At 32.5% G+C, this 12,598-nt stretch overlaps 1 protein-coding gene across 1 annotated transcript; it reads right to left on the bottom strand.

Moving 5' to 3' along the window:
- Nucleotides 1-2,813: 2,813 nt before the first annotated feature.
- LOC137926275 (oocyte zinc finger protein XlCOF6-like) lies at nt 2,814-11,700 on the bottom strand. Its single transcript, XM_068769870.1, has 6 exons — nt 11,555-11,700; nt 10,389-10,524; nt 7,316-7,396; nt 5,994-6,071; nt 5,300-5,440; nt 2,814-4,517 (listed from the first exon to the last, which is right to left on the bottom strand). Exons 1-6 carry the CDS (start codon nt 11,678-11,680, stop codon nt 3,325-3,327), a joined length of 1,755 nt encoding a protein of 584 aa, XP_068625971.1. The 5' UTR covers nt 11,681-11,700; the 3' UTR covers nt 2,814-3,324.
- Between the last annotated feature and the right edge of the window lie 898 nt (nt 11,701-12,598).

Genomic DNA, 12,598 nt, shown 5'->3' with positions numbered 1-12,598 from the left:
CGGTACTTTTTTTCGTCTACCTAAATATCCTTTAGGATTTAAAATAGTCTTTTAAAATGCTTCAACTATGGTACCACATATATCGCGAATGTTAAAAATCACATTAGCACCATATGAACTCAATATACCAAATTTGAATCCAAAGGTCCTCATCAGAGGTCTTTTTTTTAATGGCTCCCGCTATTGGTAGCCTCTCGTACTCCCTATCTTGTGTCCCCCTATTTCCTTTCTCTTCATTTATACATCTTATGATCTTCCATTCGGTATTCATTCCACATTTCTTTATTCATTCTCTTTCGCTCTATGACCTTCCATTCCTCTCTCGTTACACATTAGCATTTTATTTATTTTATTTCTGTTTATTTACATTATTTTTATTTTACATTTATTTCAAATTACCTTTATAATTTTATTTATTTACAATTTACTTACAGTTATTAGTCTTATTACTTATTTTTTTTATTTACAATTTTATTAATCTTATTTAGCTTTTGTTTTTGTAAATTGCTTTTGTAATTATTGCTCTACAAACTTGCCTCATCAGAGGTTTCCTTAGTGGCAGTGTACAACCTATCACAAAACTGTTAGAGAATAGTTTTTCAATAACATTGTATGAATAAATGTAATGTTGCAAAATAAAATAGTAAAAAACCTAGAATGTTGTGGTTGAGGATGGATGTATGGCTAATGGAATGAAAGAGAAAGACTGGGAAAATTGTAGAATGAAAGAATCAGTACGGCAGATAATATGATACATGAAAGAGAAGAATGATAATAATAAAAAATATGAGTAAATTACTAGAAATAAAAAGTCCCTGTCCCACACGAGATAGGGGAACGAGAGGTCCCCAACAGCGACCATAAAAAAAAAACATTGTATGGCTTCTAAACCTAGTGTATAGTGACATAGTTCGAAGAATTGCTCGTGTGAAATGACAGTGGGGGAAGCATATCTCTCGTGCAACCGAAGGCCCTTAGGACCGAAATGTATTCCAGCAACCACCAGCCTATAGACGCAGCGTGGCTTCCCCACTAAGTGGATCAACGACCTAGCTGAGGAAGTTGAGAAGACACGAGCAGCGCAGGTCCTGTCATCGTTTCAATCTTTACAGAATGTCTTTGCCTTGCAGTGGGCGTCCATCGACTGAAAAGTAGACTGGTAAACTGAAATTCCTTGACTTGCGAAACATTACTCGTGTTCATAGTGTAATATATTAACAAATCACACTCCATCATCAACCAATTGTAAATTGGATAACGGCAAAGTTAGCGAATGTGTTCAGTATTATCTGTGTAATATCAACTAATATAATACATAATTGTTGCTGTTACACTATACACCTATCCCCCGATTTACACGGAACTTGTTTTACACGTTTTCGCTTTTACACGGTTTTCCAAATAAGTTTTTTCTGTTTTAATAACCGATTTTATTACCATCTCTCATAATGTAAATATATCTGTTTCAAATATCGAATCGGCACAAATAACTTCGAGTGATGAAAGTGAATTCGAACCTTCGATTCCAAAAAAAAAAGAAAGAGAATAATTTCTGACAGTAAAGGATAAAAAAACACCTTCGGTTTTATTTATTTTTTTCTTCTGTTTAATGTATTGTAATTAAATAAAAAACAATGTTTCTGTTATATATTTAATATTTTAATTTGTCAATGCATTTTATTTTTATTTCTGTGTACACCCAAAAACATTGGAAATAAAAACCACAACTGTTAAATAGCAAAATTATGCACTTTCTGCAAGTTTTTCCGATTTACACGGTTTTGACTTGAAAATTTTAAATTTTCGATTTACACGTTTTTCTCAGGAACGTATCTACCGTGTAAATCGAGGGATAGGTGTATATACTAGTACAATAATAGATGATTTGTTTGCAGTGATGATTGAGGGAGTTTCCAGTCACTTCTTTAAAATGTAAGGGAATTTAGGAACAATAAGGCATGTATTGTTCAGGATATCAGTAATTGCATTTGGTAGGACTTTATTATAAGTCTCAACTAAGAGAATTTCCTCGATGGATATAAATAAAAATTTCCTTCATATAAATATTTTAATCATAACTTAATTGTAATATAATACACTCGTTTAAACTTAATTCTAATATAACAAAGTTCATTAGGAAGGTATGTAGAAATAAATAAAACACATTAATACTTTTAATACAATAAGTTATATAGGTAGACGAATCAAAGTGGTCGATAGTCCAACGAATTTGCAAATTGAAGTAACAGTGTGAAGGTCAGTTAGCGCGGGGGCCAAATGAGGAATCAGCACGTTCTTCCAGAAAGTGGAGCGACGACCTCAAGCTTAAGGAAACGATACAGGCGTCCCTCGTTATATATATATATATATATATATATATGTAGGAACGGAACGTAAGAGTGAAGGAAGTGAGCGATTGATTGATGAATGAATGAGAGTAGGAATGAATTATAGCATTCTCCGGGAACATAGCGATGGGCCGGTTTGTATCAACTATGTAAGAAGTGAAAAATTAAATTGGTTAATAAAATATCTAAAAACATCTATTATTCGCCTGCGTGATTCACTCCCACATTAATATATATATAATTATCGATATATACTATAAGTACAATATAATAAATAATGAAATCGAATTATCGCGATGATTCCTTCAGCTTCTTCAAAATCTATATTTGTGGGCAACCGCACATATGTCAATTTATGAGTACTGCGAATGGCATGACATCGGTGCGATAACAAAGTAATAAGCATCTGTCGAATTGAATTCTGCAAATAATTTTAATATTAATTAAGCTCTCCACATATTTATAAATAATTATAGTATGTAGTACCCATTAGCATAGTTATATAAGGAGTTATGTGATTATTTTCTCTCTCAATTTGATTTTACTTTTTTATTTTATGATATTATTATTATTTTATTTTTTGATTTAGACCAGTGGGTAGACCCAGGTATCGCTGGATCGATCGCGTTGAGGCAGACTTGCGCGAATTGAACGTCATCCAATGGCAGACGATGGCGCAAGATGGAGGAAAGTGGAAGTCTCTCGCTTCGGAGGCCAAGACCCACTTTTGGTCACTGAGCCAGCGGAGTAAGTAAGTATTTTATGATATTACTCGTCAGCTGCCTTTATATCTCTGCACCGCCAAGCGGTTAATTCGTAGAGAATGCCTTTGGCATTAAGTCAGCTGTTATATATAAAATATCATAAAATATTTAAAATAAATAAATAAATATTAAACAGTTGACATTCTGCGACTGAAATGATTACTTTGATATGTCAAGATATCCTATCCATATGTATTTTAGTTGTGATGATTTTATGTGGAAGTAATAGCGCTAGCTGCCATGCTAATTCCATGGTTTGACAACAGATGGCTCTTCAAGCTACACTTCTGAACGAAGGTGACACTACAGACATCACACTTGAATCTTCGGTCATTGCTATGTATTCGCATATGCTCTCTCAGCGTATACTTTCTTGCATATGCCTTGTGGCATACCTCGCATGCAAAGATTCTCTTTCCCGTGTGTTTCACCATGTGTGCTTTAAGCGCTTTCTTGCTAAAGAACCTGAATCCGCATTCATTGCACTGACAGTTGCGTTCCATTAAATGGCTTTTCTTAATATGGTACATGAGTAACGATTTGAGTATATACGCCTTGCTGCAGACATTGCACTTGTACTGAGCTTCAGAATTATGAACCTTCACAAGATGCTGATTCCTTTGATAGTAGCTCCGGAAAGGTTGATCGCAGTACGGACAATTACTTATGTTCCTCTCACCTAAATGTTTTGTTTTCTCGTGATACTGCTTCTTGGCTCGACTTGAAAACACTTTATCGCATTGATCACATTTAAAACTACCTTCCTGATGGGTTGTCTCGTGTGCGTTCAACGACCTTTTAGTTACGAACGACGCGTGGCATTTTACACAAGTATAATTACTATAGTGCTTATTCATGTGCTGTTTCAGCATTTTAAACGTTTCGTACGTCGATGTGCACATCGCGCAATTGTATACATCTCCTTTTTTCAACTTGAACTGTTGTATATGGTCCTTTATATCGTTGTGGATAACTTGGTTGTGGGTTTTCACCAGATGATCCTTTAATACTGTTAAATTATCCATTGATTTACCACACAACGAGCATACTAAGTCTGTAATGTCCAACTTCACATTGTATTCAGTCATATCAAAGTTAGATTTGAAATGTAGCCGTTCTCTTCTATGTTTTTCTTCTGTGTGAGTTCGTAGGTCTATTGGATCTGGGAATGTCTCGTCGCAATACCCGCAAATGTATCCAAGGAGCGACTTGTTTTTGAATGGCGTCGCATTACTGTGTTCCAATATTGTCTGTAAGTTCTCTTTATGTTTAGCTTTGTCTGTGTTCGCTTTGGATGACCAAACTAGATTGATTTTTGGTTCACTTTGCGAGATGGTTATCTTTCTTTTACCTTTTGATATGTGGATTTCTTTGTCCAGTTTCAAGTCTGAGATTTCACAGGAGGCTGTGGAATAGAGAAGTGGTTTTTTTAATTAATATATTAAAAGTTTTAACAACACCAAAAATTTATAAAGAAGTTTGTTCCTTGGGACAATACTCCTTTAACGGTTACTTTTTATGCAAGTAAAAGGGACAGATGATCTTACTGTACGACAACTATTATAAAGATTCGTTTACATAATTACTTTTTAAAAGTTGCACATGCAATTATTATTTTTAAAGTTCTTTGACCTTCACAGCATGTATAATACAAGATTTTTAATAATTTTATTTATTTCAATTAAATATTTTATTATTTTTTGCTATTATATTAGTTCCATCGAATAGAGTGTAGTGAAGTTTTTGTAATATTTCGTCTAAGTTAGAATCTAATTCTTTAAAAGGATTGGAGATATTATTCTATGAAATATTTTTCGTAAAACACTGCGGTGGAACTGAATACCCCGCTCGATTGATCTTTTAATTTTAGACCAAAAACCCAATACTCGTTAAAATTATTATATATGTCGAATCGAATTATATATGTGTGAATATATTATTTGATTTTGACAACATACTTTCAACACAACACTTATTCGAAAACTAAATGCTCTCGTCTCATCTAAATAACTTAATAGTATTGAGATACCCGAACGCAGCGGTTCAAAAGCTATCTTTAACGTGGTCGAATCGTTATTTCTACCCACCGATAAAACTTACAGATGTCTGTCTACCCTCAATAATTATTTTATGAGACGTATATCAATAATAAATTGTATTATTAATAGTAATAATTTGTATTCTTACTGATAGAGCTGGCAAGACGGCTAACCAGTGTTTTGATCTTCTCTGTTCGCCATTTTGCACCCTCTGTCTGCTTCTTGCTACTTCTCATTCTACGCTTCAGAACCTGTCGAGGGTTGGTGATGTTATGTGATGTTTCCTTAACTGGAAATAGTAAAGAAATACAGTAAATCAATTCCATTCATTCATCTAATAAACCTATGATTAGTTACTCGTATAATCTTGCCTTTTCTTTTGGTTAAATATTTAATAAATTCTCAATTTGTCTCGGAGTTTGGCACTAATCGGTGTAAGATTATTCCTGAGGATGTCCCGTGGAAGGGTGAAACACGTATTGAGTCAATTAACTGTGGTAGTTGTGTTTCGCATAGTTTGCCGCATGCGCATTTATCAGCGGACTGGTGGACGGTGCACTTTATTATGAACTTTATTACGAACGCTCTCTTAAGTCACTTCTGATTATTTTAAAAAGAGACACAGCTATACAATGAACAGAGACAACTAAAATTCAATAACTTAATATTAGAGTAAAATATTTTAATCGTAGATTTTTAATAATAGATTGCCACAATGATTTGCTACTAACCTTTTACATACCTATATCAAGTTAATCAGAGTTTAACAGCTGATTAATCACAATATTACGTAATTACTTTAATTGTAACAGTAAATATTGTTTTATATTGTTAGTACATACCTACATCACTCAAGAAACATGTGTCTTTGCGATCATTTTCACGTTTGGGCTCCACTTTCACGTCCATACTTTTGTCCCCTAAAAACCCAATATATTAACATGAGATATCAGATTTTAATAGCCAATCAAATATTCCTTTGCGAAATGTACACTCTGTCTTGTGAGTAGAGAGAGATGCTAAAAACCTCTTAAAAGCATCCAAAATATCAGACAAGCTATATCCACAAATATGTTTAAAAAAAAGAATATATATAAGCGTGATCGGGATGTAAAATCGCGTAATTGTACAAAAGTATTGTAGGGTAGACACATATCTTTATAAAAAGCCAATTCACCTGATAATAAGATAAAAACCACTAACAATTAAAACTTACGAAATAATAACAGATATGATAAAAATTCGTTACTATCTAACCCAGTGTTTCTCAACCTTTTTTCTGCCATTCTCCACTTTAAAATTCTTATACCGACTATGTAACATACATAATTTTTATATTCGAGCGAAACGGTTATATTTATGTAGACTCCATTTCCAAATTCTCCTCCTTAACAATCAAATTTCACTTGTGGGGCGTAGGTCCCAGGTTGGGAAACACTTGACTAACCTTAACTATGGTAACATTGTCCAATTGCAAGCAAATTGTGTGGTGACTTTCTTTATTTTGACTTTTTTGATGAATTGACTGAAAGTTCAAATTACTGGTAAAATATATTTTGTAGGAGCTTAAAAATCTACCAACGATTTAGGTCGCTAGAAGTTGCTGCCTTATGCCTTGCAGATGGCGTCTAAAGGCTTATATGGTGATGTTGTTTAGCAGAGGGCAAAGTATTAAAGAATACATAAAACATTCAATCTAATTTCATTAACACATGAGCTTATTGTCATGGCATCGTTGACGATTTTAATGTTCACATAAGGATTGTTTTGTAGGTAGGGCATCTAAAATTACGAATTTTAATTCAGATCGGTAATTTCAAAATGGACTTATAAAGCACTTGTCACTTGCTTTACAGTAACATATTAAGATTCGATAGTATTATATCATTTATCATTGGGTTCTCAATGTCCTCCTTGTTTGAACAAAAAATTGCAGATTCATTTATTTATTTACACTTTGTTGTACACCATAGACAAAAACTAGGAAAAGAAAAAAGAAACAGTTCATATGGTATGAGGCGGTCTTATCGCTCTAGACGTTCTCCACCTGACAACCTTTGGATGGAGACGAGAGACATGAAAGAGATGGCAGTTTAGGGTGTACGTATATACAAATACATACATTACTATATACAGGTAATAAATAATAATAAGAGTGTCATACCTGTATCACAGAGTAAATAATTATCAGATTCTTCCCCATCACTGTTCTCTTTGGGTTCGTCTTTAACCATCATTGTTTGATCTGAAACAAAATATTGTTACAAAGCTAAAACCTCAGAACCCTCTAAACCAGAGTTCCCCAAACTTTTTTGTGTCGTAGACCCCTTGCCATGTTTTTCGTGTTGGGTAACCTGATATTGATTTCCTGTAAATTTCTAACTGTAGTGAAGTTTAGCGTTAAAAACTTAAAGTAAAAACACATGTTAATTTATACATTTATTAATTGAATTTAAATTAAAACTACTCAAAATAAAATTTTGTACCTGTTATGTAAAATATACGTAACATTAAATAAACTATAAATATAATAACATAAGCAATAAGTCAATATTTTAATGAGAAGGATGAACCTGATGCTTTAATAATAAATTATCAACATTTGGCGTCAAATTTGTAAGGGTTAATCTTAAATCTCCTCGGCTAATGATGTCCAGTCTGTTTCTTTTTTTTTGTTAGGAGATTGGTAACAGCGCTGAACCCTCTTTCTACTAGGTATGACGATGGAAAGGAAATTAAAAATTTCCTGATATTATTAGATAGTATGATGTAAGTATATTTACTTATATATTTAATTATATTTACACTGATAGTACCTATTGGTACTATCAGTGTATGTGTTGAGATCCACTATCGTGGACCCCCATTTTTTTTTCATGGACCCCCAAATTTTTTTTCGATGACGTAGACCCCTTGCAAGTTGTCATAGACCCCTAGGAGTCGATATAGACCACTTTGGGAATCACTGCTCTAAACAATAAACACTGAACCCTAGGGTCAAGTAAGCACCAAAAAAAATTGTTCTCCATTAAGCTAAATAGTTCTAGCAAAATGGACTGTATAGGAAATTCATCCGTGTGCTAAAGAAATAAGTGCCGTATTCCGGTGAACACGCGTGACCTTGAAGTTATATTTCATTTTTTTGTGTACGGTTCTCGGAAATTCTTAGCGAGCACTATCTCGAACATTCTAGAAACTTTTTCGAAGTATAGATAAGTGTACTCCCCATCACGATACTTCACTATATTTCGAATTATAAGATTAAGATCTACGATCAGTGACACTGACTATTTGGCAAGTTATTTGGACAATGATTTCTTGAGCGATTTGGAAGTAGATATAATAGATTTGAAGTATTTAATGAAATTAGGCGTTACCTTGCGAAAGTCCATCCGCATACGCATTTATCAGCGGGATGGCGGGCGGTGCACTTTGTTGCACGACTACCACTGCATGTGGGGAAATGGCTAAATATTGGTCCTTTTCTTACTTAGATTTGAAGTAGTTTGGACTAAGTGAAAGTATACTTTGTGTTAAAGTAGGGTGACCATCTGATTTGTGAATAAAAGACTCCTTGTAAACTAGTGGTGTTTCATTTCGAGTTAGAACCAACAATATCGTAACAATATCTTTATTCAAGCAGACATGCACTTTTGAATCTATATTCACAATCCTTGCACACATCGCCTCTTCCTTCGCCACATTCTTTGATGTCGTATAACAGGGGTGGCCAACCTGCGGCTCGCGAGTAACAAGCGGCTAAAAGTATCCGCGATAAAAGTAACCGAATACAATTTAAATTTTTTTATGTAATTTATATTTTAAAAATTGTTATCGTTTTGTATGTTTCTTAAAATTACTGTAAGATTTAATTTCAATGCATATACTTTGTACTTCTGTAGACAAATAAAACATTTTTGAAACGTTGTCATTTGCGGCTCGCAAAAATTTTCTAATTTTGAAAATTGGCTCGTATTATCGAGGTACTTGGCACCTGTCATATAGTTTACAAATTTAAATTCCTTATCGCTGTTTTTGATTTTTCATTTCTTTTTATTTAGCATTTGGATCCCTTACGGTTCAGGAATGGAGATTACAGGCTAAGAAGCCTAGTATAGATTACCAATACATTCTTTAAGGAAGAGTCGGAAGACGATAAATATAGACCACTTTCAGCCGGTCCTATCGGAAGTCTATGGGGGAGGGGCTTAGGAACCGAAATTCAAATTCGAATCCAAAATATCTTCACACACCGGCTCGGAATGATATTAATAAATTTTACTTTTAAGTATATTTTTTAAACTCATAGTATTACATACAGCAACTCCAACATATTCCCTTTAACAAATTTAAATACGTAATGGACATCTCCAAGTCCCCTAGCTGCAACATCATACAGGAAGTGTACACGCTGATGAAATGTTTCCGGAATGTGACTTACAGATTAAAAATAACTTTACGGTTCCATTTATTTACTTATTAATATTATTTTACGCTTCGAATCATAATAATGTTTTATATACGTCATAAATATTGTCATGAAGGTTACCATTTTATTTATATATTACATTAGATTTCTACTTCTTTATATATTTATTATATTGTTTATTTATATATTTTATACAATTACCAGGTGTAATTATTAAAAAAATGATAAAAAAAACATTTTTAATTGGAAATCCTTCCAAGAAAAATCCTGCTCATCCAACTCATACATCCCAATCATAATTTTTAAATTTTTATAGCGATTGGATACATGTCTGAATCTATTAAGTACAAACAGACATCTGTTATGTGGAACGTAAGAATATTATGTAGAACTGGTTTTATTGGAAATCCACAGGAGAGGCTTATCTCCAGCAGTGGACCTCTTAAAGCTAAAATCATAAAGATGATAATCATGTGGAATCTACATTTCTCATAAAAGATCATCTATCATGATAAATGAAAGCAATTGGTTTAAGATTTCAGGTCCATCCCAGCAGTGCATAGATATAGGACTCATTGGTAACTTGGAGACCCTTTCTGAAGTCACTAGAAATATTTTTTATGCTCGGATTCTTTTGAGAACTTAGGAATAACAGAAATATTTCTAGCAGATTCCTCAATGCTCCACTACATGGATTAATTGACATGGTAACAGATATGCCAATTGTAAAATTTAAGAGTTCAGAGTTGTGACTACATCAAAAATGTAGATAGATAGATAGCCTTACAAATAATAATTGATTGCCTACCGTTTTCATGTTTCTCCTTTATCCAGTTGATGAAATCCAGTTCCGCTTTTATAACCTGCCGTTTGAAGCAGAGAGAGCTACGTAGACTGCCAATGCAGACATCACAGATGACATTACAAGTTCTATCTATTGTTAGCTGTAAAGAAAAATCATCAGTTTTTAACATGTTAATTTTTTTGCTATTATATCTCAAAGTCAAAGTCGAAATAACTTTATTATGTGCAATCATTACAATCATTTTTGATTATCAGCTTAAAATTAATGTTATCTTAGTCTGTAACATGCTATATACATATCTACTGAGAAGAATTGACAGGAATTTCAGTGGAATTAGTTTGTAATTTTTTTGATGATTTTTTTTACAAAATTTGTTTTCTTTGAAAATATAGATGGTGAGAATGTTTCATTTTCAAACTTCTTTATACTGTAGTTGATAGTTTTGCTGTTAGCCCTAAGGCTTTTACAGTTTCAACTGATATGAGTTCACTGAGCAGAAGGGTCCATGAACTATACAACTCCTTTGCTGTAAACATACTCTTAATTAGAATCTGTACTTAATAAATGTCTTTAATTTATTTGATGATAAAAATTTATTTATTTATTTCAAATAGGCACATCAATAGCTATACTTATATCTACATTAGTTTCATGTATCATAGAATATTTCTGTGTATTATAGGTGTTTACAGCCCGGCTATAATTATGCTAGATTATATACAAATGACCATGACTGAATAAAACAGAAAACAATATAAACAGCTGTCTGTAACATAATATAACAGGACACAAGCATTCTATTTAGTTTTAAAGTGACTATTGCTAAGATATTATTTATATTTATGGTACATTTTTATCATATATCCTCTTAAGTTGATGAAAGGATATGTAGTCTTATGAGAGGATGGCCAAACCTAGACTCTATAGGTGTCAGTCTAAGTATGGTTTATAAGGTTTTTCATAACTTTGAGTATTCTCTGTTCACTTTACAACATAAGTTGGTACGCCTAAAAATATTATTAGGTACGTCAACTTTCAAATCGGAACAAAATAAAATTTCTTAAGTACTGTTTTTCAGAATAGGAGGGCGAGATAGTTCTGTAATTCTCCTAAGAGAATTGTGACCGGTATTAAGGTTTTCGTACATTAATAACAAATAACAAACTTACTTCTATATTAAAACATTCCAGTAACATATCCGAAAATGTCTCCTTTTTATCCAAACATGAAGATGTATTCAAGTCTTTATGAAAACCCTCGGTCAGACAACACCGACATACTTTAACCGTGTCCATCTTTAAAGTTTCACATTAAATTAGATTGTTTATTTAAAAAAATACAAGACATACAAATAAAGTCAATAGCCACAACAATTAATCAATTACCATTGGAATGATGATTGACATTGACGTTTAAATGACTAGAGAGGAATAGCGATTCACTCAATCGATTATTTAATACGCCATCAATATTTTAAATTTAATCTAGACTTTTACGTTGCCGAAAAAATAGTTTGCTACAAAACTGTTAATTGTTAGCTTTAGTTTAATCAAGCAAATGTTAAAATAGATATTTTGAGCTAACTAATAATTGTTCATATACTTTATATTCTGAATAGAAGATTTGTAAAATGTAATGTAAAATATCATTCGGCTTTAAATATTTTCTAGTTTCCTATACTGTTATTAAAACTGTAAAGTAAAAAGGTTACTGAATAAGTTAATCAGATTTTACTATTTATTTAAAATAGGTATTAAATTGATACTTTTGTGTATTTTTAAAAAGTAGTCTCATATAGTCACGTAGCTACTTATTCTTATTACTTTAAGGACAGGTTGCAGATTATATTTTGCCGAATGAAGCTTGGCGTTAAACTTTAGAATAGGTTTCCTATCTCTTGCCTAATTTTCCTCCTTTCTCAGACATTCGAAAGACCTGCTAGGGACCAATATTGCCGGAGTTAAAACTATAACATTTGCTTGATTATGAAAGTAGGTTTGTAAAAGTTAGTTTAAATCATATATGATTTTGGTTAATTTAGCGAATTTTTAAAGATGTGATTTGAAAGAAAAACATAAAATTTGTTTCATTTTTTGTAATTGCAATATCATATAAATATTTCAATCAACACTATAAACTTTATAAAATCATATAAGAAAATATCGATTTCGGTTATTGTTTTTCTACGGGCCCTTACTACTATCATAAACAAA

The sequence above is a fragment of the Battus philenor genome, unplaced genomic scaffold, assembly GCF_028537555.1.
Source record: "Battus philenor isolate CCGP_79_NKW_IND1 unplaced genomic scaffold, ilBatPhil1.0.hap1 SCAF_29, whole genome shotgun sequence".
NCBI classification, from domain to species: domain Eukaryota; kingdom Metazoa; phylum Arthropoda; class Insecta; order Lepidoptera; family Papilionidae; genus Battus; species Battus philenor.
The sequence above is the reverse complement of the archived record's forward strand: the minus strand, read 5'-3'. Positions and strand labels throughout refer to the sequence as shown.

Coding starts and splice junctions, on each gene's coding strand:
- LOC137926275 (XM_068769870.1), bottom strand. CDS start 11,680: ATGGACACGGTTAAAGTATGTCGGTGTTGTCTGACCGAGGGTTTTCAT. Junction 6,072..7,315: donor TTATTTACTCTGTGATACAG/GTATGACACTCT, acceptor TTGGGTTTTTAG/GGGACAAAAGTATGGACGTG. Junction 5,441..5,993: donor ATGTTTCTTGAGTGATGTAG/GTATGTACTAAC, acceptor TACTATTTCCAG/TTAAGGAAACATCACATAAC.